The following is a 25583-nucleotide window of genomic DNA, read 5'->3' on the forward strand; positions in this document are numbered from 1 at the left end:
ACTTCTTTTAATAAAAATCTTAAATTAATGTATTTTCTTAAAAAGTGAATTTTTTCCAATGCAAGTTAATTAAGTATGAATGAAGGACATTTTAGACACTAAATTTCAAGTAACAACACCAAATATATTTAATTGATATTTTTGTATGGGTTTTATACTAAATTTAAATTTTATTAACTGTTAATTAAATAATTAAATTTAAATTATGGATAGGAAAAAGTGTTAGAAAATACCTAATAAATTTTTTTTTCTAAAAAGTACATAATTAAAAATATTTTTTCAAAAAATACCTAACAAATTTTTTTTCTTTTCCAAAGAGTACCAATTAACGTTTTCCTTCAGTTGACCTTCAAATATAATGGTTAATTGGTCAAAATCAAAAAGTTTTCTTCCTCATTTTCAATTTTTTTTGAAAATTCATTCTAATCATATTCAAAAAGCTTAAAAAGTAGAAATTAAGAGTTTAATGTTTTATCATTAACCAAAAAATTCATAATAGTCTCAAATTGATTAAGATTTTTTTTAGAGAGAGAAGTGAGAAAAGGACAGTTATATGGTAACTAATTTTAATATAGACAAAATCTTATCACTATCCTCCCTAATTTCACCCAAACCACTATTTTCAATTGACCTTCACTCTGACTCATAGGCGAAACTTATAATTGTTATTTTGCAATTATTTTTTATTTCAACCGAACAAATAAAAGCAAAACAATAATAAAAAGAGAATAATTGCAATAAAATTTTAAAAAATAAAAAGAATTTTATATCTTATAAGTTATAATATCAAATTAGAAATGAAATTATCATTTAACAACAAAAATAATCAAAACAAGAAGAAAGCAATTGGGCACACTTTCGTCTTTATTAGAACTTTACCAATAATTGATAGAGACAAGAGATGCAAAGATATATTTTTTAGACGATAGATTAATACGATTGATTATGACTTTTTATATTTCCACTACTATCATATGGAAAGAGTTTTTTCGACAATGAAGATAGAGAAGATCAGACTTCGTAACAAAATGGGTGATGATTTTCTTGTTGACATTTTAGTGATATTGAAATAGACTGCATTTAATAAAGCTTAATTATAAGTTAATTAAGCTGATTGAGGTTATTAAGTAAGTTAATTCGAGTAATAATATTATTATTTTGATAATATTGACTCAAGTATTTGATTTGTTAACATTTTCAAGAAAGAGGTATATTTTATTTAATGTATAAAATTCGTATAAAGAATACTTCGATAAAAGTGTATTTTGATTATATTATTAATTGATTATTATCTTATCTTTATAAAAATAAATTTAAATAGGAAAATTTACCCAGAATAATCCAACCTATTCACGATTTTCCTACAATAATCCCAACTATCGATTAACCATGAATAATCCGAACTTAGGAGGGTCTTTGCCTTGGGTACACCCGGATGACCTGCTACCTATTGTAGCAAGTCATTTTGAATATAAAAAAAAAGATAAATATTTTAAAAAATGGAAAATTTACCCAGAATAATCCAACCTATTTACGATTTTCCTACAATAATCCCAACTATTGACTAAATGCCAGAAAATTACCTGTTGCACCGGTAAAAACAAGAGCAACAACAGCACAGGTTAAGTGAGTCAATAGTTGGAATTATTCATGGTTAATCGATAGTTGGGATTATTGTAGGAAAATCGTGAATAATCTGGGTAAATTTTCCATTTAAATAAAGTATTGAAAAATAAATTCCTAAATGCAATCCTTATTCATACAACCAATTACGAAATTTTACTCATTTCGTAAATCGCCTATTATACCCTTACAATATGTCTTATATAAGACTGTTTTACGATGAGACGACTTTAATAGAATTTAACGAGTCTAAGCTAAAAGTGAACCCATTCTTTTCCCTTATAACCGACACACCCCGTGCCCCTTACAAACAAAACGACACGACCTTTTTCCCTCCCTCTCTTTTCTCCTTCTTCCTCTTCTCCCTGGGAAGCCAGCCCTCCCCCACTCAATCTCTAGCAGCCACGTTGAGCCTCCCCTCGAGCAGCCACCGTACCTCCAGCCACTCCTGCTCCCCTCGTGCAGCACCAGCAGCAGCAGCCGGGTTTCACCCCACTAACAGCAACCACAAGTTGCGTTTGAACCCAGTTGTGGTGCCGCCAGCAAGCAGCCGGTTCTTGTCCTCCCTCCACAGTCAACGAAGCTGCTGCACCACCTTTGCCGCCACTTCAATCACCACTTCTTCACCTCTTTATTTTTGGTTTATTGAAGAATCAAGTTAGGGTTTTTGATTTGGGAAAAATTAGTGAATTGAAGTTCAAGATTGAAAGTTGAAAGGTCCTTCAATGGTGATTGAGGTAACCCATAAACTATTCTATTTAAGTATTAATTGAATGTTTTAAAGTAGTTTGGTATTTGTGGATTCAATTTGGGTCATGGATTTAATTTGGGTATCAACTTGAATTTAAGATGAGTATATAGATTCAATTAGTAATTGAGTTGTTTTTAGGATTGATTAGAATTGGCTATTTGGGTTATTTGGTTTCTAGTATAAAATTTAGTATTTGGATATTGAAATTTCAGCTCAAAAACTGAGCATTCTGTTTTGGCCATTTTCGGGTTAGTTGTGATTTTTTCTAGGTTCTGGTGTCTTCTTAGAATTTGTAGAGCTCCGAGTCGCAGTCGCGTGGGCACTTGAATCGGCTCAAAATGAGTTTGTATGAGAAAGTTATGTCTGTTTTAGTAATGATATGTCTTGAAATGGTACTAATACGAGATTTATAAAGTGGAACTAGAAGCTATTGAGTAATTCAATTTGAAGAGATAGAATACATGACATTGAGATATTGAGATATGAGTTTTTGTTGAAAAATGTGGTGTATTGGTGAAATATCAAGTATTTTGATATTCATGATTGAATTAGGAGCTTCTTGTGGAAATCATTAATGGTGGGATAAATATTGGTTGTGTGGTTGAATAGTTTGATATTCTTGAAGGGATTATCAGATTCTTTGAGGATTTTTGAGGGTTGGCTTTGAATGTACACGTTAAGTTTAATTAAAAATTATAAAGAATGCTGAAGGTGAGTAATCTTTACAAAATATGTAAACAAGTTAGAGGGCGATTATAATATTTTGAGGACATGTAGAGTGTTTAAGCTTGGATTGCACAATCCTTGTATGATTAGAAATGTTAGAATATAATCCATGACTAAGATACGGTCTTAGGAGGAGATACAATAAGCTATATGATCCTAGTTTGTAGTATCGAACACTTTGTTGTGATGTTATGTTTGTTATGCTTCAGGAGGCGACGTCATCGAGTAACCTTTCTAGTTGATAGCTGCAAATCGATCACGGCTCTTTGAAGCGTCTTGCTGGTGAGTAGTAGCAGTCCCTTAAAGGGTCTGATCAGACTACATTATTGAAAATAAACTTTTTACTAAAGCTCTTTTGAATTGAAAATTGTTGAGACAAATGTTGTTGTGAATGTTTATGCTGATATTATGATATGGTCAATGGATTGGGCTTGCGAGCTGGTCATTGACGGAGTTGAGGAACATTGTTCCCTGCTCCCTGTTTTTGAAGCGAATTGTCATTGAGATATTGACTAGCTTCACCCGAGAGCGACATAGCCTTAGAGCTATGGGGCACCTCTCAAACTAGACTCCCTGTGCACACATAGATCTAGGGAACTGATGTTGCTTTTAAACCTATAATTTGAATTGCTGTGTTTTATTGTTTTGGATTGTTACTTCTCATTCAGTTTAATCTGATTCCCTGTTGTTTCCATCTTTTAGTTTGATCGCAGATCGGAACCGGTCGGGAACGATGGGTTAACGGTGTTGAATAGCGTTCCAAGGATGTATATTGAGCTGAGCACGTAGGAATTTGTAGTTTTGTATTAGGTTTTTGGATAAATGTATATTTTTTTTGGCTGTGCTGGTTATATCGGACTTGTAGAGAATTATATGATTATCTTGTGTATTAGTTAGATGTTGGTTTTGGGATTTAGCTGAGTTAGTCACGTTGAAGAGCTTGTGACCCATTTTGCTTGAGTTTTGGAAGTGTGATTTCAGTTTCTTGGAAAATGAACCCAGTGATTACCCTGTTTACCCAGTCAACGGTGAGTCGGATTGTTACAGATATACGTTGAGAAACTGTTAAAGCAAGTGCCAATAATCTTAATAACGACGTCAACTTTAAACATTTAATCGAACATGCTTTGTCTTGTACTTTAGAGGGGGTCGATAAAGATGTGTCGAATATGGGTGGTTTAAGGTTTGGAACGGTTGATAAGAGTTGTTTGATCAAAGCAACAAGAAGAGAAACAGACTGTGAGCGGCTCGACCAGGCGCTCGACCGAGCTATGTCTGGCTCGACCGGTCGAGCGGTGTTGGCTCAGTTGAGCAAGAAGTCCAGAACAAGTGAGTAGCTTTCCTGGAAGCACGCTCGACCGAGCGAGGTAGTGGCTCAGGTCGAGCGGAAGTTCAGCAGACTACTTTGGATTCTGTTTTGGTCAGAATTTGTAGTGTCTATTCAATAATGTGGTGCATTACTCTATTGTTTATTGTAATGTTTATTGTCATAGTTAATTAGAATGTTAATTGAGATGTTACATGTATATTTATGGTGATTTATGAGGGAATACTAAGAGTGATGAATATCTTGCCTATAAATAGGATTCATCACTCATAGTAACATTCACCACAAACACACATATTGTTGAGAGGGCTATTGCATTGTTAAAAACTTGAGAGTGTTCTTACTTTGCTTTAGTATTTGTGATCTTGAGAGATTGTTCTCAAGATAAGGGAGGTTTATTATACTTGTAATTGTTGAATTCATTATAATAAACTATATTTGAGGGGGAGGTATTCAAGATACCTTATAAACACTTGTGTTCATTTTTGCATTATATTTTTCATTTGTTTTTCTTTGTTGAACCTCTTTGAGGCTTGCGCTTTCAGAAACAAATAGCATAAACATATTTTGTCAATGAAATTAAGATGATTTTAAAGTGATAAAAGAGCGTCGAACTTCAATTTAATTTAAAATTTATGTTATGAGTTTTGGTTGTATTGATTAATCTCCGCTCCTAAAATTTTGTTCAAAAACTAAAAGGTACTTTTGTTTTCCTCTAAATTGCTCTTGAAATTGCTTTTGCACCAATTCATTGAGGAGCTAATATCTAAAATTTTATATAAAACTGTTTTTACACAAAACAACCCCATCTTGATCAAATACACAAACCGATAACCTTAAGGTTTGAAACTCCTTCAAAATCTTATCATCATTAATCAGAAATTGGGGTCAGAGTCATTTTTCCGAAGCCTCCCATTCCCACTATTGTCAAGAGACTGCAAAAGGCTTCACTATCAATAGCAGATCTGGAATAAAATCAAATAGTATCGATAATATTATTATAAAAAATATGCTTATAAGGAATTGAATTCGGGTTAAATATTGTCACATACATCCTACCAACTTAAACAAAATATATATATATATATATATATATATATATATATATATATATATATATATATATATATATATATATATATATATATATAAAAGATTCTATGTTATATATATATATATATAAAAAATTCTATGTTATAAACAATAGTTATTTTTATTTTAGTGAAATCAAGGGTGTAGAGTCCTTCTTACCCTTCTTATTTTTAACACTTTTCTCATTGGATCCCTCCCCTATATATATATATATATATATATATATATATATATATATATATATATATAAACATCTATTTATATATAATTTTATACATAAGTTACATGATATCAGTCGACAACATTGACAGATCTTGGTTCCGCCCTTGCTAGTATTAGGAACTAATTGTACATCTAAGATGACCATCGTATCCATATCCCTCTTAATGATATCTTTCGCATCAACATAAGAATATGTTTCCCTCCACCTCCTAACAATAGGTGTATGGTTAACACTAAATCCAATTTTTTATAATTATCAACAATAGCATCCTCAGTGCAAGCATACTTTTTTACTCTTCTTATTTTTTTATTCGCTATTTTTCTTTTTTTTAAATATCAATTTATGAGAAATATTAGATTGATGATTATGATTATAACTATGACTATAATTATAATTATAACTATCAACTATTTAATTTCCTTAAATCTGTGAGACTATTTTTAGCCTAACTCTACTTATTTTTCTAAGAAAAGAAGAAACGTCATACATTTTCAGAGAACTTATCACCCTTGATGTCATCAAAATCATAAGTTGGAAGACATTGTTACAAAGTGAACTATGACTCTATGAGGTACGAATAACTACGTATTAATAACTTGAGAGATTAGATAGTGATGTCTTTCATAGGAGATTTTTTGGTCTTGATATAAGTTTATATAATAAAAGTTAATCTATTGATAAAAGAAGATTCACTTTTTACAAAAAATAATATCAAATTTTCTTTTATAACAAAAAAATCCTTAAGTAAATTATATCAAACAATAATATAACAAAAGGTTACAAAAGATCAATATCATCTACAATTATCGTAATTTTCTTAATTGTGATGTATCAACAAATCAAATTCAATTTTAATAACAATTAATAATTTTTGAAATATTTCACGTGTTAACTCTAAGGTTTTGAGTGTTCTACGTGGTAACAAAAACTTTTAAAAAATTCACGCGGTAACCTTGAGGTTTACCAAATTGTTTCACCGTGACCTTTTAGCAAATAAAACGTTAGCAAACGTTAATTTCGAAGCTATAAAGCTGCTTTACGTCTATTTATGCGACTCATCATTTTAAATTCCATCATTTTAAATTCCATCAGTTTCAACCTTTTTCCCCAGAACATAAACCCTTACTCTATCATCTTTGGATTTGGGGGGAAAAATATGATTTGGAGGAAAAAAAATATGATTTTGATGAAAGATTTTAGAGTTAGGGTGTAACACCTCAGAATTTCCGACCCCTTAACGAAACCAAAACCGTAAAGGACGGGAGGAAATTCGGGTGTTACATAAAAGAAAAAGGAAAAGAATTTAGATAAACTTTAATTATTAACTTTTAAAAGGTGAGTGGAAATTTTGGCAGCATCTGCCTTAAAACTGTGCGCCTTTGTAGAAAAACAAAAGTTAATTAAGAAGCTAATAAAGTAAAGGCACTAACGGCTTATCAAAACTATATCACGGCGGAATGATTCGTCGCCGGCTTCTCAAATCAACATGCCAAACATGGATCGTGGTTCCAGTGTCGACGTTTGCGTTTTTTAAAAAGACTTAACTACTCAAAACCATACAGAGTTATAAACTACGCAGCGGAAATACAAATACACGTGGGAGGACACAAGGCCTCATAACAAAACATATACAACCGAAATTTACAAAAGATAACAAGAGATACAAAATCGAAAGATAGGGTAATGACACAAGTTATGCTTCGCCCTCATCACTTTCCCCAAATGCAATGCAATGCATAAGAAGCTCCAGTACCTGCTACGCTGGTCTATGATCCCCCTGCTGCTCGACATTAGACCAAGGGCCAATGTGTCATAGCAGGACAATCATAGAAAGTCAACAAACAAACATAAACACAAACACATACACGTCAGTAACTAACATCAAATAGAATAAGGCCAACTACTAGATAGCATTATATCATAAAACAAATAAGATGATTTCATAAAACGCAAGCACGGATAGTAACCGTTTATCGGCCACTTATACTTCTTAATTTCATTACGTGCTTTCCAACCCGAACCATGTGCTCTCGGGTAGAATGCAGGTCTTCACGTTCCTCTCTTCAAACATAAACTCTTGCAAAACACGCATAGATTAACTCGACCTAGGCATTAACAGAATACCTAACTCATACCCTTATAGAGCTTGTCTATCTTAAGGTAAGCGTGATCATAGTTCGTAATACCCTTGAAGTAACTTAACTTAGGCACACTTCTCACTAGCATAAACTATTCTATCAATAATAAGTATACGTTCTATCAATGAGTAAATATTCTACCAAAGAATGAACCTTCTATCATTACATAACTTTCGATCAATGAATAAACTTTCTATCACTGAATAGTTTTCTATCAGTGGATCTTTTCTCTACTTCCTGGCATAGTGACACTCCAAAGGGCGTTATCGGCCTCCCGGCGCCCAATGGCAAAGTATGAGCTCATGCCCCCTCCAGCTGACCCTCTCGGGTCCTACCTTCGGGCTAAACCTAACACACTGGGGTACTAAACCAGTGAAGAGGCCACCATATTGGGGTTTGCAAGGCCCGCATGGTAACACCTTGGTCAAGAGGCGTTATCGGCCTCCCGGCGCCCAATGACCCAAGCATGCTCATACCCCCCTTACGGTGGTCCCGTCGAACCTCACCTAGGGGACTAATAAAACAACCGGACATATCCAGTTAAGTCACGCCAGCTAATCATAATATAGTACCTTATCAGATGGGAATAACTTCCACTCTCAACTATTAATGAGCGCCCTGGGATAGCAGCGCGCTAAAACCCACTGAGCCGCTCAATAGAATATGAAATTCACCTATAAAGGAGTCATTCTAACTCCAATTAGGCATAATCTAATTCTTAAATAAATAAGGGGTAGTTCTCGCCCTCTATTAACTCTCATTCTCTAAACTATTCTAAGCGCAAGGATTTCATAGTCGATAACTCTTCATGTAAAGTGTACTCAATAGTATCTCATAGTTTCAATGCAATGTATATTATCACAATAAACAATAATGTCTTAAAGCAAATTGCGTATAAGGGTTAGTTACTGCGTGTACGTACCTGTAAGTGTCACCGCACGATCAAAAGTCACAAAATCACCCAACTAAGGCTCTACTTTCCTCTTACGTAATAGGCACCTATATAAGTTATGAGTAGAACTATTAAGTTCCCTTAACTACTTTGACATACCAAACTAAATACCAATTTAACCGCTATCACCCATTCAACATGAGTTTCCGATTACTCTAGCACGCACACAACCCATTCAATACAAGTCAAAAATTATTAACTCAATACAACATAAGTCTTTCCATCAATTTAAAGTAGAAGTATGTGTGAATAGTTTCTTTACATTAATCAACTTGAGTTATAGCGATCCACGTTACTTTAGGATAACATATCAATTCACACTTAAATCTTGCGATGTTCATGTAGTGCTAATATGACGACAATGACGAATCTTAAGTTTATCACATCGCAATATCATCCATTATATTCTTCAAGGTTAGGAAGAACTACAATCACGACATCATAACTAGTAACTTTAGCAACTCTCAACAATAAGTTAGACACTATGCTCATGACTTATTGAAATTACGTATTTACAACATCAATAACAACCTAATAAGGTAGTAGTAATTCTCTACAATTAAATCAATAACAATTAGCAACTCCTACTTCCAATTAACAACCAAAACCATTTCTATAGTCAATTGTAATCAAAACATTACTAATTGCCACCACGATAATCAACAAAGTCTCAACTACTTATAAGATTATTGAATAAATCATCACATCACCAAAGTAGCATACAAACACACACACACACTACTAGTAATCACATCTCTAAATAAAACCCTAATCATTTCATTTCAATGACAATTCTTTTAACTACTACCCATACTAGAATTCAATGAGACTAATACAATACACAATCAACACACAACTCATGAACATGGTAGATTCTAATTAAAATTAGTAAATTAATCAATTGGAAAGTGAGATGCTTACAAAGATTAAAACTAGTAAGAATGGTGAAGAGGAGGATGAAGGTCGTGGTGGTGGTGCACGAAAGCCAAGAAGGGCTGGAGAGGGCCTTAAATCGAACAGCAATTGGCGGTTGTTCGTGGGTCTGCTGCCGGCCAGCCACAGCGAGGGAGGAGGGAGTGTGCTGCGGTGGCGAGAAGAAAACGCAGCTGCTGGTCAGAGGAGAACGCAGCCTTGCTGCTGCTGCTTGCGGGAAGGAGAAGGCGGGCTGCTGCTGGTCGTTCACTGGTGGCGCAGGGGAGAAAAGGGGTTGCTGGTGTCCTCGTGGCTGCCGGGCTGCTGTGCGGGAAGGGGGAAAATGCGGGAGTGAGGGAGGAAGGAAGAAGAAGAGAAAGAAGGAGGAGAAGAAGGAAAGAAGTGACGGCTCCCTCTTGAGTGTTTAGGGTTTCAACGTTTTTATACTCGTTATTTCTATTATTATGATTATTATTATTATTATTATTATTATATATTTATTTATTTATTTTTCATCTCGATTTGTTTTCTTACGAGACCCAACTAAGAGACTCACCTTCGAGGGCTCACACATTTTAATAAATAATCATTTCGATTCAAACCTCTTTATTGGAGAAGTCGTAACTATATTTTTAATATATATATAAGTCGACATTTAAATCCGTATATGAAAGAAATTTATTAAAACTAATTCGGAAATAATTAAATAATAATTGTAAAATCTTTAAAAACTATTAAAATATTAAATAATTACGTCATTAAAATCTCAGGGTGTTACATAGGGTTTATGTTTTGGGGAAAAAAGTTGAAACTGATGGCATTTGAAATGGTGAGTCGCATAAATAGGCGTATAGCAGCCTTAAAGCTTCGAAATTAATGTTTGCTAACGTTTTATGTGCAAAAAGGTCACAGTAAAATAATTTGGTAAACCTCAGAGTTATTGCATGGATTTTTTAAAAGTTTTGGTTACCACGTGAAAAATCTAAAACCTTAGAGTTACTACGTGAAATTTCCCTCAATTTTTTCATAGGTCGTATAGAGATTCTCTGGAAGGTAGATAGCTAGAAAATCATTCGTGTAGGTGATATATATCAACCAAATTAAGGCCCTTTTAGTTTACCTTAAAAAAATTAACTAAACAGGAGGGCCAATATAGGTTAGATCATAAAACGTTGATTGCACAAGTATCTAGCCTAGAGTTCAATCATAAAGAATTTGACCCAACTACATTCTCACTTTCTTTGGCTATGATTTTGAGAACTTTAGGCAACTTAGAGCTTCAAAACCTCTATTTTATTCTCTTGTTTTTCTTATACTCTGTTGGCTACTTTAATAAGTGTTCAATAATAAGTGTTCTTCTTTGTGAATGAACTCTATTTTGGGCCTTCTCCTTCTCTTTCCGCAAAGAATTTTTTTTTTCTAAAAATTATGTAGATTAAGTTATTTTTTTTGTTAAAAACTACCATTTATTTCTTAGGTAAATTACACATGATTTATATGTGCTATATTTACGAGAAATTTAGATAACTATTGTTAACCCAATAGTCTTTAACAAAAAGTAATTTCCTTAAATAGTTTTAGACAAAAAAATTTTAAGTATTTCATTTTTACAAAAATCCAATTTCATATTTGAGTTTAGCCTAAAAAGGTGGAGTAAAAGGAAGCGTATAGTAATTATAGTCCATGGAAGATCACAATCTCCACAGTTGATGGTTTCTCCACATGAAGACTAATTCCACATTCCCAATTTCCCATAATCAATATACTTGCTGCATCACTAATCTAGTGCTACTAACCTTTTTATTTTCATTTCATTTCATTTCATAAAGCTTCTGACCTAACATTTCTCCGCTCACTCCTCGTAATTGATAACTCTCCTTTACAAATTCAACTCCAGATCCACTTCCATTTCCTAAGAGAGAAGATCAAGGAACAATTACAAGATCAATGGCGAACAATGTAAATCCGTCTTTAATGCCGGAAATTGGCCCTGATGGACTTGTTCGTGAAGCTCCTGTTATCGCCTACACTGAAAAGGTTTCTCTCTCATTTTCTCATAAATTATAGAAGTATCAGTTAAGTGTTTCTATTTTAAACAATCAGTTTCTAATGGTAGGTTTTTGTGTTGGTTATAGGTTATTGAGCAAGAAAAGCTTCAACTTAAGAAGTAAGTTCTGAATTATTTTACTCATTTTAATTGTTTTCTGTTTCGAATTGATATAATTTGAGATATCGTTGTTTGCATTACAATTTTGAGTGAAATGATTTATAATTTTGTGAGTGAAAATTGAAGGCTTTAAATTTAGTAATGTCACATGGTTTGCTAACCGTAAAGGGAATTGAAATTGAGCAAAGCGAATTATGATGGATTTTGGTCATTTTCTGGGCCATTTTGAGTAAACTGTGAATTCTAAAAGCAAATTAGCCAGTGAATTATGTGCTACACTTATAATGAGTTGGTTTATATATCTCAAATCTTTGTCTTCGAAAGAGTCTATTAGATCATTGTTCACCATTAATTATCATTGCATATAGACCTGGTGACATTAGGAGAAATTTGTATATATCTTTGTCATTGTCCGAAATGTGACTTGAGTCAAAGTCTTTGACTCATTGTTTGGAATAATGACCATGGGAGATTTCCGTTTCCCATGCTTGTATGGAGAAAAGTATTTTGGATTAAGTCATTTGCTAAGTTTACTTGGGCATGTACTTTTTCACGGTCAAGTTAGTACATGACTTATTTGGTGTATTGAGCATGGAGTTTGATGAAGCATGCATTTTGTTGTCCAATGTCTAGTTCATTGGTGAATCTCATTAAATTTGGTGTTCTTGGTTATTATTTTCAAAGTTTCAGTGTTGTATCTTGATTGAGCTTGTAGCTCCACAATTCATTTAAATACATGATACAAAACACTAGCCTAAGAAGAGATATGCATTGGCAAATCTCATTAAAATTTGTTTTTTCTTGTTTGTTATTTTCATGGAATTTCATCTTTTTACTTGCATACATATTGAGTTCATTGCTAAACCCACAAAGCCACAATATTTAAGACGATTTTAGCTAGCTCCTAGCTTTTGCTACTTTGTTAGATTCATTACACTCACAAATCAAAATATACTTTGCTCTGTAGTCAAACTGGAAGTTAGACTTAGAAAACATAATTTTGGTGTGCTTAAGTAAGCATTAGTTTTCATTTTTGCTTTCCATAGAAGACCTCGTAAGTTGATGCATTTCTATTCCCATCTTTTGGGATTAAAGATTTTTGCTCAAATTTGATGTCATTTACCTTATTGAGATGCACATTATTTGGAGATTGTGGTGGAATGCAAGTAGCTTGACGGCCTATGTGGTTGTTGGTACTAAATCTAGAGATCTTGGTGGAATGCAAGTGCCTTGAAGGAACTTTTCTATTTGAAGGAGTAATAGTCTTCGTCCCCATTTTTACATGAGAAGTTATGGTAATTGATTCATATATTTTGAATCTTTGCGTTTGAAAAAGCCCTATTAGGATAATTCTCCATTAATCGTCATTGCATCTAGGCCTGGCATAATGAGAAAATTGCATCAATCTTTGTCACAATACTTTGTTGTTGTGTTATTGTTGAAGAGAAAGCAACAGAGTTTTTTCAAATCAATTTTCTTGATTTCTGCTCAATGCAGGAGTCATATTTTTTGTGTAATTACTGTGCAAAAATGAAATGAAAAAGTAATTTGGTAATATATTTAACTGAAACTGAACGAGAAAACAGTAAGCTACCTGATCAAATTTCTCAGTTTCTAGACTTTATAACAACATATTACAATATGACAAACTGGCAAGTAAAAGTAATTAACAGACCCCCTTGCTAGAGTCAGCAATGAACTATCTCGATTATCTTTTGCTGCTGCTGTTAGTACTTCTTAATAACTGATGCACGTTAATGAGTGAATGTGTTCTTATTGAACTTAATGAATTTGTTGTTGCTGTATTCTTCAGATATATAGAGGAAAATTATTCAAAAATTCGTGATGTTGAGCGTGAGTTTGCTAACCTAAATTTGGAGTTAAAACTCACTGCTGGTTCAAAAAATGCCGGTTAGTTTTCTATCATTATATTTGTATATTGACATCAATATTTTTGTTGAGTTGGCTTCCTCCTCTTTTAGTGTTTCATAAAGAGGAATGTTTTAAGAATTTTTTTTGTTGGGGGTAACACTGAAAAATCTCTACTGGCAAGGGGAAGGGGAATGAATCATTTCTGTAGGTAGTGAAAATCGAATCTTTGTCACAAGAGTGAAAGGGAAAACGTTTAACCATTAGGCCCATGATTCTTTGTTTTAAGAATTAATTACACCCTTTTGCCACTAAATGACTTTTATCTTGGCAAGGTAGAGAGATCAAATGCACACAACCAAATTCTGTAATAATAAAGAAGGGTTTCACTATCTGATGCTTCACATAGCAAAGAAGCGCATATGGTTTAGCGAGTCACTTTATATGCTCTCCTGTTCCAAAATGTTATACCCTTTTACTCTAGCAAAGTAGCAATGACGTAGCATGGAAAAGGATATAGATAGAAAAGGTTAGTCATTGGAACAAAGGAAGAAAGAAATAGAGATAAAATTTTCTATATATGGGGGGAGTACATATGAATATCTAAGTTTCTTGCAAATAGTAATTCTTTGAAGTACTTATTTGGTGACGTTTTGTTTTCCAGCATTTGAACATCTAAGAAAAAAAATTGAGATCCAAAATGACAAAATTCAAGCAGCTAAGGTCAAGGAAGAACAAGCAAAAAAGGTATTTCCTTGGTCTATACTTGAGATGGCACGATTTTTTCTTGTGATCATTCTCATATCGACCCTGCTATATTCATGTTATTTCGAGTCTGTTAAGGGTCTATGCTTGGAGTGCTAGATTGTTATTCCCGTTATATGGTGGAAGAGGGTATTCATTTGTTATATGTGCAAAAATTTGTAGCATCCTTTTATCCCTCACTACATGTTACAATTTGGAGTTTGGATATGAGGACATATTGCTTCATATGCGAAATTATGTATCTCTTTTAAGACATTATCTATGATCAATCTCAAAATGTTCCATTCTCATTTTTTGAAATCTTGTCCAGTAGGATATGTTTCATGGATTTGACTATGAGAAGAAAATTTTGATCCACTTGGGCTCAGTGAGTTTCTAAAAGTTCTACAAGGTTTTTTATAGTCTAATCTGAAGCGACCAAGTGCCTTATTGAGAATTAAAAGTTTATTTCAACTTTTTTAATTGTTTCTTTTGAGAGTTGGGCACTTCAATTTAGACTAAAGCAACAAGAATTACGTGGAACTTGCCTAGTCCATTATGAATCTATTCATAATGTGGTAACAACATTTCCCGAGCAGTTCATGAGAATCAGAGGGCTAGGCTGCTGTTTTGGGGCTAGTATTGCTGCATTAATCATTGAAGACATTTATCTTAACTCTAAGGAGACTTTGGTCTAGGACAATGGACTACGGAGGACTTGACTTGAATTCAGAATTTAGCATTTTTTGTTTTCTGGAATACCTTGTAAGTGGTCTATATAAGAAGGGGTAGACCCCACAAGAATCAGAATAAGTAGTCTATGCTTCTATTATTATAAGAAGAAGGCTGCATACCAGTGGATTTACGCAGACAAGGTACCCATTCCTCTATGGGATCAATATGGATATGTTATTGCTGTATTTGGCCTTGCTCAAAGCCTAAAATACATGAAAGAGATACCCTTTGATTGAAAGTAATGGATGGGTAGAGTCTTTGCAACCTTTCTTTGGTGAGAGTTTCTGCTTTCTTGTTTGTGATCCGTCTTATTCTTCTGTGTATAACTCTGGTAGGTTATTTTGGTTAGTATCAAGATTTGATTTGTACTTCAGATTCTTTAATACATAATGCTCACTGCACGGGGTTCAATACTGGATTGCTGCTGTCTAGTATTTTATTACTGGATGTGTATATCAAATGCATCATGTTTTTAACACCTTTACAATTATAATCTGTTTTTATGAATGCAGAATGATTGCTGATGGATTAATTTGATAAATAGAGTTCGGTTGTAGAAATGGCATCTTATTAACTGTCATATAAATTTCAGATGTGGGAAGTTGCTTTAAAAGTTGTACAAGATGAGGAAGAAGTTAAACAGAAGCTATGTGAGGACTTGAATCAATTGGTATACTTCACTTTTCATGTGCTTGACTACGTGGATATTTGTCATATTTCCTGACACCTCTATGTATACTAGGTCCAAGAAAGCAATAACTCCCAGTATGCAAGACTTGAGGAGTTAAAAAGGCGACTTGAAGCTTTGAATCCAGGAAGAGTATCAACTTCAATCATGCCGGTAAGTTGTTTCCATAATGTATACTCTTTGGTGTAATTATCTCTTCTGGTTTAGAATTTCACATATTATGCTTGGCACTGTTCAATCTTTTTATGCAGCATTAAGTTCTATACTCTTTTGAGGACATTATGAGCAATTCTATGGTCCTTTATTCCCTGTTCACACAAGCAAAATAGAGAAGTCAAGGAGATTTTCCGATACTCCAATAATTGCATTGCACAGTCTGGAATTTAAATCCCCATCGCATTGGAAGGAGTTAGGGGGGGGGGGGGGGTTGGATGGGGAACTGAAAAAGAATTAGAGAGCGGTGAGAAACTGAGCATTGTATGATTCAATTGTCCCATAAAACCTCTATGTATTTCTCATCTGATATCCTGAAGTTTTATCGGACTTAGCTACATTTCCTGAATGTATATACAATGCAGTTGTATGTAATGGTAACGAAAATGGACGTTATCATCACAATGATTGAGTGAGTTCTTTGTTAGATTGGGGTCTGAGTATTTGATTTCTTTTTGAAGGGCACCCTTGGAGGAGAGAGTGAATAAAAAGCAGTAGGTAGTAGGAACAATAAGAGAAAAATAATGGCAAGAATAGATTTAGTAATTAAATCTATTGCGTTTAATTTAAAGTTCTTTACTTCTTTCTAAATGAAACCCTTGAAGGAGAGACTGAATTATGAAGCAATAGGAAGAACAAGAGAAAAACTAATGGCAAGAATAATTTTAGTAATTATATCCATTGAATTTGGATTTATTAGCTATGAAATTTCTTCATGATATGATGAACGATTGATACTCTATGGATCCTACAGCTGATTTTTTATTTGATATCATAATGGAATTTTGCAGCACAGCATGCCAATTAGTGCATCACCTGCCTCTATGACGCCAGAAGTAAATGGAGTAACTTCAAATTCTCCCAGTCCAGCAAATGCTGAAGACTCACCAACTAAAGTTCATAATCAGCCACCAAGTACTGATGGAGCAGGAAGAGGAAAGAAGAAAACCCTTTACCATGGTAGAGGAAGGGGAATTGGAATATTGTCAAAAGGGAGAGGTTCTACACCTGGCTGGACTGGTGCTGGATTTGATGTGGATACTGGAAGTTGAGAGGACTTAGCTTTTATGTCAAGTTTTGTGATGAAAACATTTCTGCACATTCTTCAAAAGGTACTTTCAAATGCTAGGTTATTTTCATCCTGTTATAGATTCTATTATATCTACATTGTGAATAGTGATTGGCTTATTTTTATGTTTGATTCTAGACTTTGTCATTACTATCATTACTTCCATTTAAATAAAAATGTATTCTTATAAGTATACCATTGGCTGTTGACTGTAGTTATTCATTAGTGACTGTGCCTTTCTGCTTGTCACACTTACCTTAAGATGGATTTAACTTTATATTTAAAATTGATCCAGACATCTCTTTTTTCCCCCTATTTTTTATGGTTTCTCGTAGGCTTTGGTGCTCTCTCAACCCCTTTCCTTCTTTCTATCTTTGTACAAAGAAAGTTACCAGGAAGAAAATTTTGGATGCTAGATTTTGACGAATAAAACCCTAGTGTTGCGTCCTTTAAGGTTGAAGATTTTGACTTTTTCTTGGCCAAGCCATGGATACGGTGTGCAGTGTGCAGTGTGCAGTGTGCCAGTGTCTATGGACTTGACATGTCTACAGTTCTCTGGGTGTATCTGGGATAGATCACTGACATAGGAGCTACGGGTTTACGTCTATCGATGATGGCAATGGCTTGCGTTTGTTTTTAGTCCTCTAGAATTACGGGCTGTATGTCTTATGATGGGCATATTTTGAGACGTATAAATCAAGGATATGCCACATTCTAATCTAGCATGGCCACATTTGTGACTCACCCATGGGCATGAATACCAAGAAGGCTGTCAAATAGAACTTGAAAGTCGACCGTTGATTCACTAGTTCAATTCTTGAAAATTGCTTGCATATTAGGGTAATTTAAGTGAGCCTCTTTTAGGGTTTTATTCTCATTTTAGGGCATTAATATAAACCTCCATGAGCTAATTAAAGAGGCCAATCCATAGTGCAAAATTTCAGATTTGGGTGCGGGCGCAGTGACGGTCGCGGTCAATTTGGATGGTTTTGTGGTGATCTCGGCTTATAGGTCGGTCACGAAGTTCAAAAACCTTAACAACATTGTTGTGATACGGTGGTGCAGGCAATATTTTGTACTATGGTCTGTTGTGTTGATACTTGTTGGGATACACTTTAATGGTTTGAAGAATCTTTATTCTTTGTGAAGCTCAAGTAGCCTACAATTCAAGAATGTGCCACAAAGGCTTGGGGTTCGGTGGTGCATCTAGAGCTGTAAGAACAGTATAGCCTGCCGTTTTTACATCCTCATTGGATGTGTGGTCTATGGTCATTTTTAGCTTGTAGAGCAAGCAAGTCTAAGATTAGAGATTGGAAGCCCGTGTAAGGACCTTTATTCTCATTAAAAGATTGGACAAGGACCTATGGAGTTGGGGATACCCCAAACCCATTCAAAACGCAGCACTCATCAATGTCGTGAGGGAGGAGTTTAGTGGCCTTGAGTAGCAAACTTCTTATTCGTTCTCGATCATGCAAAAGGGCCAATTCTTAATGGTCCTCTTCCTCTACAAAGAGAATAGATGCTTTCAAAAGCTAGATCCCTTTCCTTTCCGAGTAATTCTAGCTTCTTCATGAATTGATGTCATGGTGAAGAACAAAACACAAAAGAGGGTGGTTTAAGCAGAAGGAGAAAGACCTATATCCCTAAGATCCTCCCACACTGCTTAGACTCATTGGTCTATGTGAGCTGGCGTTTTATGGTGTGTAGCTGGTAATGGATGGAATTTACCTCTGTTACAACAACATACAAGTGTTGCTTTATATTGCTATTATGGGATTATTGCACGCTTAAACTGAATGGAAACTGAGATTCGTTGAACGGTATTGGGAAAATTGGCATTGAAGAGTAACACTTTCATTGGATAACAATTTATGAGGGGAGAAAGGAAAGGAGGGAGGGAAGGGAAAGGAAGGGGAGGTAATAATAGGGAAATTCTCCCTTGTTTGTTTAGGATGGAAAGGAAGAGAGAGGGAGAGAAATAGCATTCTCCTACCAAATCTTTCCACAATTGGAGAGATTTGATTAATAAGATTAAGGAACTTAATCCCTTTAAATCTCTTTTTTTCAAATCTATCCCCTCCTAAATTTGGTAATCCAAACAAAAGAAATAATATACCTATGAATTCCTCCCCTTCATTTCCTTCAATTTCCTCAATCCAAAGAAAGTGCAATAGACTAAGAGGTAGATTGTTGAACACTTGTGTTATTTTAATTAGAGTTGTCATATGTATGTTTGTCTTTCTCTTCTCTACTAGTCTCTTGTCTCTTTCGTGTAAACGGTGTCCCTCGCCGGCCTAGGGGATATCACGAGAGAATAAAGTCTGATTTTGGTTCAAGAAAATTGTTTTCCCAAATAATCTGACACCTAGTGCTTATGACTTCTTAGTGTAGCACCAAGGTATAGCAATGGTCCTTGACCTAGTTTGGATGTTGTATGCATTAGCTTTTTTAGTTATACCTTTTGGCTTCTCTTACATTTCTAATCTACTTATTGGTACATGTGATATGTTTCTGTTTGTAATCTGTAACCTTTAGCCAGCTTGATCAAAATCTTTTAGTCCTTGAAATAGTTGAGAGAGATTTAGGCATTTAACAATATGGTCCTGAGTGGTACTGAGTGGTACTGATACCTAATTTTCTGACGTTATTGTCACATGATGATTCTCAGAGTTTAGGCCTCATTGTAGGTTTGTCTTCAGGACTATATGCTTAGAACGTAATGAATAATGACTAATGAGACGAGCAAATTGTATTTTGAGCTGGTTATAGTCTGCCCTCTATTTCTTATGTTCATTTCTTACACAATAATGATGGTTTTTGTATTCTGGTTATCGTAATCTCTTTAATAGTTCCTGGATTTCTTAAGTGCCATATTTGTACATTGTCCAGATTAGATATTGACTTTTGCACTAAAACTAATACCCATAGGCACTCTATAACTTCCTCGCACTACTCCTGCTTGTGTATTTCATTAGAAAGTTATGTTATTTTTTGTCAAATCTGTGCATACGATTGATTGTAATTAAGCTACATTCACGTCATTTCTTGTTTTTTGAGGATAGATTTATGATATTTTTAACAAGCGGGGAAAATGGGAGAAACTGTGATTACTCGTATTAAGAAATAGGAAATGAGGAATGAAGTGCAGGAATAGATCCTCTACCCTTATTCGGATGTGTGTATTTAGCCAGGCAAAGGAAAGTTGAAGGTTCTATGATTTTGAAACACTTATGTTGTACTTAGGTGAGTATTCACAAGCTTGTCAAATCTTGGGAGAAATCACGCGAGTTTGATAATGTAGGTATTCATCTATTCACTACATTCTCTTGAAGATTGTTATTGACTATGTAGATGCCTGAAGATGGCTCAATTACAATAGGAAAGAAGAGTTTCATTGCCATGATGATTTTTTTGGTACGTTAGAGGTATACAACCACGAGTGATAGCCAGAATGTTATTGAAGCGCTGAAATGTCGAGAATGCATTATAAATCCTTGGTTCTTTTGTTTCTTGTGTGGCTTGTTCAGCATGAGGGAAATGAACATGAGATTGATTTACGTAGCCATTTGAAATCTTGCATAAGCTTTGAACAAGAGGAACTAATGATGATGCAACTTGGATTAGGTGAATTTTTTTGTGTTGTTTCTTGCCACTTCGAGAGATTTAATTGCCAATGACAGCCCATCACAGTCTCATTCATAAATGAAAGAAAAGCCAAATTGTTAGAACGATCTAGACTCTAGAGGGAAACTCAACTACCCAATCTACCCAACTAACCCAACCCCCTGTACTAAAACTATCCAGACTCCAGAGTGGAAGTTCAGCCACGATTTAGTGCAAATGCTGGTACATATTTGTTGCACCTAATAACGGTTTCAATCACATTCATTTTTGGCAGCTTATATTTTGCTGACACGAAATGGTCCACCATCAGCTGAAAGTCACAGGAGTGCAGAAAAACCTTTTCTTCACTGAGGATTGAATGTGAAAGTCCTTTTTGTTTCTTAGTTGCCCACGATCCTTCTCTTGTTTGTGACTGGTTTTTGCATTCAAATTCTTGTTTATACTGCTAATCTGCATTCATTCTAAGACAATGCGGTATCTTCTTTGTTTTTATTCTTTTTTTCTTCCCTGTTAGAGTTGTTTATACTTTATACTGCTAATCTTTTTAGCTTGCAAGTGTTTTTCTTTGCTCAGGTGTTTTAACCTGTGAAATTAGTTCATTTGAGGGTAATCATCATCATCGTACCCAGTGAATCTGCTCATAGAATGCTTTCGAGGGTGTATCATTTATATGTCTTGGCTAGGCTGGTTCTCGGTTATTTGGATCTTATTCATTTTTCCAGTTACTTTTTACACCTCTATATGGGTTTTGTGTTACACAGTCGTTTTCATGAGTTCATGACACACTTTTGGTATGCTCGAGTTTGAGCTTTTAGGCAAGTAATAAAATTTCTTCACTCGAATATTATTAAGTGCTTTCCAACCAGGCAAGATTCATATAGATCGGATACGAGTCTTATTTGTTTCCTGTTGACCCTAGGTAGTTGAGGTGTTCATTCGGGTGATTTGGTTGATTTCGGGTTAGGTGCTTACACTTGTGTTCACGTTGGTTTTTGTATGATTTTAAATTCATTTTTGAAGTCAGATTAAAGTTGGTTTCAGTTACAAGTTGGGTAACTATTGGATCTGTTTTAAACTCCTCTACTTGATATTAAATTATTTTATGAAATAAAAAATAATTTATGCGGTGGATTGAGTTGTGCAGTTGCATAGCTAATACTCTCCCTCAATTTTCTTATTGTAAAATTTATTTGAACGTTTAAGATTTGGGAAGTTTCTCTTGTGGGAGTAAAAATAAATGTGAATGAACTGTACGGAATTGACAATGAACAGTCGAAAACTCGGGCTATGATTTATGATCCTGCAAAATTGACTGATAGTCTGGTACATACAGATACAGCTATTAAACTGAAGTGAATTACATTAAATGATGAAAGTATTTGGGATAGACAATCTTCAACCTGCAAAGAGATGCACAACTTTTTCCCCTAAATAAACTTCCATTTGTTTCTGCATCAGCATAATTCAGAAGCTCCTTCTGTCAGTTCTATTGACCAAGTAAGTGCATATTTTTAAGTGCATCAAAAATGAAAATATTGCACTTGAATTTGCTATTGATAACCGTGGCTATTGACGGTTTAGTATTATATGAGAGCATTGAATCAATGTGGTTATTATTTTGTGTTACTCTTATGTTGTATATACACAATTTAATATTAAATCGATTTTTAATAAAATAATCAAAGCTATATATAACCTGGGAAAATTCAAACCTAAATTCCCCTTATTTACAGTAGTATTATATATTATAGGTCTCTTATTTTAATGGGGTTAAATATATATAGTTATTTGCTTTTAAATTATAATAGATTATTATACAGTTTATTCAATGATGTGTACTTCTTATTCATATCAAGTTGCACATGATGTTTGTTACCAAAGGTTAATTGAAATTAACTTTTTTGTTAGTGTCAACACCAATAAAGATAAGGTTGAGTACACCCGAACTCCAAACCGTACCCCACTTTAGGTGAAAAATACTTAATGACATTTGAGTAATGGAATGTTATTGTTTATACTCTATTGTTTCAGCCCTTTAACTCCATTTGTTTTTGATGCATATTAAAAAATAAGATATAGTGATGAAATTATATCCAAAAATAGAAATAAAGCAAATTTACTAAGACATGCTAAAATAAAAATGGAGCAAATTAAATGAAAAGTAATATATATTACTTCATATGTTTCATTATACTTCTATGTTTTTCTTATTTAACGATTTTAAATTATTTGCTATATTATTATTTTTGTTAAAAAATAACTAAGTAAATCTGTGAATGTTTATTTTACCTTGTTTTTTTTCTTTATTATTAACTTTTACACCTATCTTTGTAAGATTATAATGCTCTTTTAAATACAAACATATTAATTTCTTAATTCCTATACAAAACTTTTGTATAGCGTGTAAAATAAATGGAGGAATCACTGTGTTTAAAAAATTTATTTAATATATTTTTTTCGTTCTGAAATACTTATTATTAATAGTAACATATTCAGTAGAAAAATATCAGATAATGAAATACCGGAATTAGGAGATAGAAAAGAGTAATTAGAAGTGGAGTACTACGTTTCACATCATGAGAGTGATACTTGTTCCTCATGCATATCTCCAATCATTTCATTGCTGACAATTCATGTGGTAGCCCCTACCTCAAATCAGATCTCCTCTTTTTGCGGGACTCCTATTTATTTTTTTTTCCTTTTGCTCTTTTATGATTTTCCCTCCATCTCTCTATCACTATTCACTAATACGGTGTTATATAGTTCGAATAAAAAAGGTGTTTGATAGTATAGATTTTCGGCTTTTTTTAAATAGGATTGTTTGCTAAAGCTGTTAGCAGAAACTGTTAATTAATTTGATCAGTAAAAATTAATGGTTGATAAGATGACTATTTAAATTAGCTGTTAAAGAAATGTTTGATAAAAATCATTTGTTATTTGTTGGTTGCTTATTAGATAAAAATAAGTTAAAACTAAAAACCAATGAAAAAATAACTACGAGTAGATTTTTAGTTTTGGTTTAAATGTTGACTTTTCAACTAGTTTAAAAGCTACTTATTAAACACTTTTTGATTGTTCGACCAACTAAAAAGTCAGAAGTCAAACATAATTTTAAAAACCAATAAAAAAACTAAATTTTAAACACCAAGTTTGATTTTTATAGAATTTCAACCGTGGATTGTTGACAACTCGTTAACCAATCTAGCCCTTTTGATCCTTTTGAAAAGGTTAGCACCATGATCGAACTGTTACTAGAACAGTAGAATCTGAAATTGTTGCACAATTCTATTCAGGAGTTACAAGAGATATAGTGTGTTTGTGGAATGAAATTCAGTTTGATTTTTGAAATTTGGCCTTTTATATAATTAAAATTGATTAATAATTTTAAAGATAGTTAAAAAATTAATTTTATTTTTAATCGGTCAAATAACTGAAAAAGACGTTTGTTAAATAACTTTTTGCAAATCTACCTATCAAGCCAAAGCTAAAGCGTATTTACTATTTAGATTAACTTTTTTATTGGATTTTGATTTTGATGTATATTTTCGTTAATAAACAGCCAACAATTAATAACATCAAATATTTTGATAAAAGCAGACTTAAATAGTTTACTTATTTCCAATATATTTAAAACTAGTTAAATTAGTAAGTAGCTCTAGCTGCAAAATCGACTGATATAATAATGTACTTCTATGCGAGATAATTGATAGTTTTAGAATTTTTTTGAGTTTGCATCATCAACAGCATGTGTGATGTCAGATGTGTGCAAAGGGAAAGTAGTTAAATTTATCATAATAATAATAATAATAATAATAATAATAATAATAATATTATTATTATTATTATTATTATTATTATTATTATTATTATTATTATTAAAGGAAGGGTATAGCATTAAAAATGAATTGACTTTCAGCTGAATCTTTAACTACTACAGTAATATACTAAATGAATTTAGATCGATCATGCACTGCATTATCCAACTTGTCGAGCAATTAAAGCCGACTCACATTAATTGTTTGGCAATCCCAAAATATTATTATCTCAACTAATTTTGTAAGGAAATTTATTTCAACCTTTCCACATAATTAATTTTCATTTAGGGTTTATAAATATTTTTATAAGGTGAACAATGTATCAATGTTAGTATTTCAATAAGTATTTTCAACTATATATACTATACCTTCATTGCATGTTTACATATGTATTAAATTCGTTTTAACTCTGTTTAATGTGTTTAATTGAAAAAAAAATATTAATATGATGGAAAATTATGATGAATTTGTGGACCATTTTAGTATACTTGAGAACTGAGGATTTTCATAATCAATTCTTTCAACATGATATCATATGTAATAGAAATATATACTTGTATTTCAGCGTATCTAAAAGGTATCTAAAAGGTAATAATACGTAAAATCATTATTATTTTATGAACGGTGAAAATTCATTTATTCATTTTCATGTACAAAGAGTGGAAATATATTTTAAAAACACTTTGGCGCACCTATATGGCTATATTTATGTAAACTAATTCTAGCATTTTTTTAAGTAATTTCACTACTTAGTTTAACTATAAAAATCTAATGTTATATTTAATCAAAATAAAAAAAAAATCAATTTACACATAACTTGATTGACAATAACAAAAAGGTGTCAATTATGACAGACATAGAAAAAGACTGTAAAAATGAATTTTAAGAATCAGATTCTAGAAAATATATAAAAAG

The 25583-nt window shown here is 33.2% G+C and overlaps 1 protein-coding gene and 1 long non-coding RNA gene across 3 annotated transcripts; both read left to right on the plus strand.

The window, feature by feature from the left end:
• The first annotated feature begins 1913 nt into the window (after window positions 1–1913).
• On the plus strand, window positions 1914–4897 carry LOC130807029 (uncharacterized). The gene is made up of 3 exons (XR_009040436.1): window positions 1914–2360; window positions 3310–3382; window positions 3803–4897. It is a non-coding gene; the product is annotated as an uncharacterized LOC130807029 (long non-coding RNA).
• A 6313-nt stretch (window positions 4898–11210) lies between these two features.
• On the plus strand, window positions 11211–22541 carry LOC130805945 (uncharacterized). 2 transcript variants are annotated; one of them, XR_009040244.1, is made up of 8 exons: window positions 11211–11781; window positions 11880–11911; window positions 13725–13822; window positions 14445–14527; window positions 15852–15929; window positions 16002–16100; window positions 16952–17272; window positions 22187–22541. XR_009040244.1 is itself a non-coding variant. In XM_057670800.1 (7 exons), the coding sequence occupies exons 1-7, from the start codon at window positions 11692–11694 to the stop codon at window positions 17210–17212; spliced, it is 741 nt and encodes a 246-aa protein (XP_057526783.1). In that variant the 5' UTR covers window positions 11214–11691; the 3' UTR covers window positions 17213–17422. The 2 variants fall into 2 exon arrangements, 1 of the variants encoding a protein (XP_057526783.1); XM_057670800.1 differs by lacking the exon at window positions 22187–22541 and having other exon boundaries at window positions 11214–11781; window positions 16952–17422.
• Window positions 22542–25583: the final 3042 nt, after the last annotated feature.

The sequence above is a fragment of the Amaranthus tricolor genome, chromosome 2 (assembly GCF_026212465.1).
Source record: "Amaranthus tricolor cultivar Red isolate AtriRed21 chromosome 2, ASM2621246v1, whole genome shotgun sequence".
Taxonomy (NCBI): domain Eukaryota; kingdom Viridiplantae; phylum Streptophyta; class Magnoliopsida; order Caryophyllales; family Amaranthaceae; genus Amaranthus; species Amaranthus tricolor.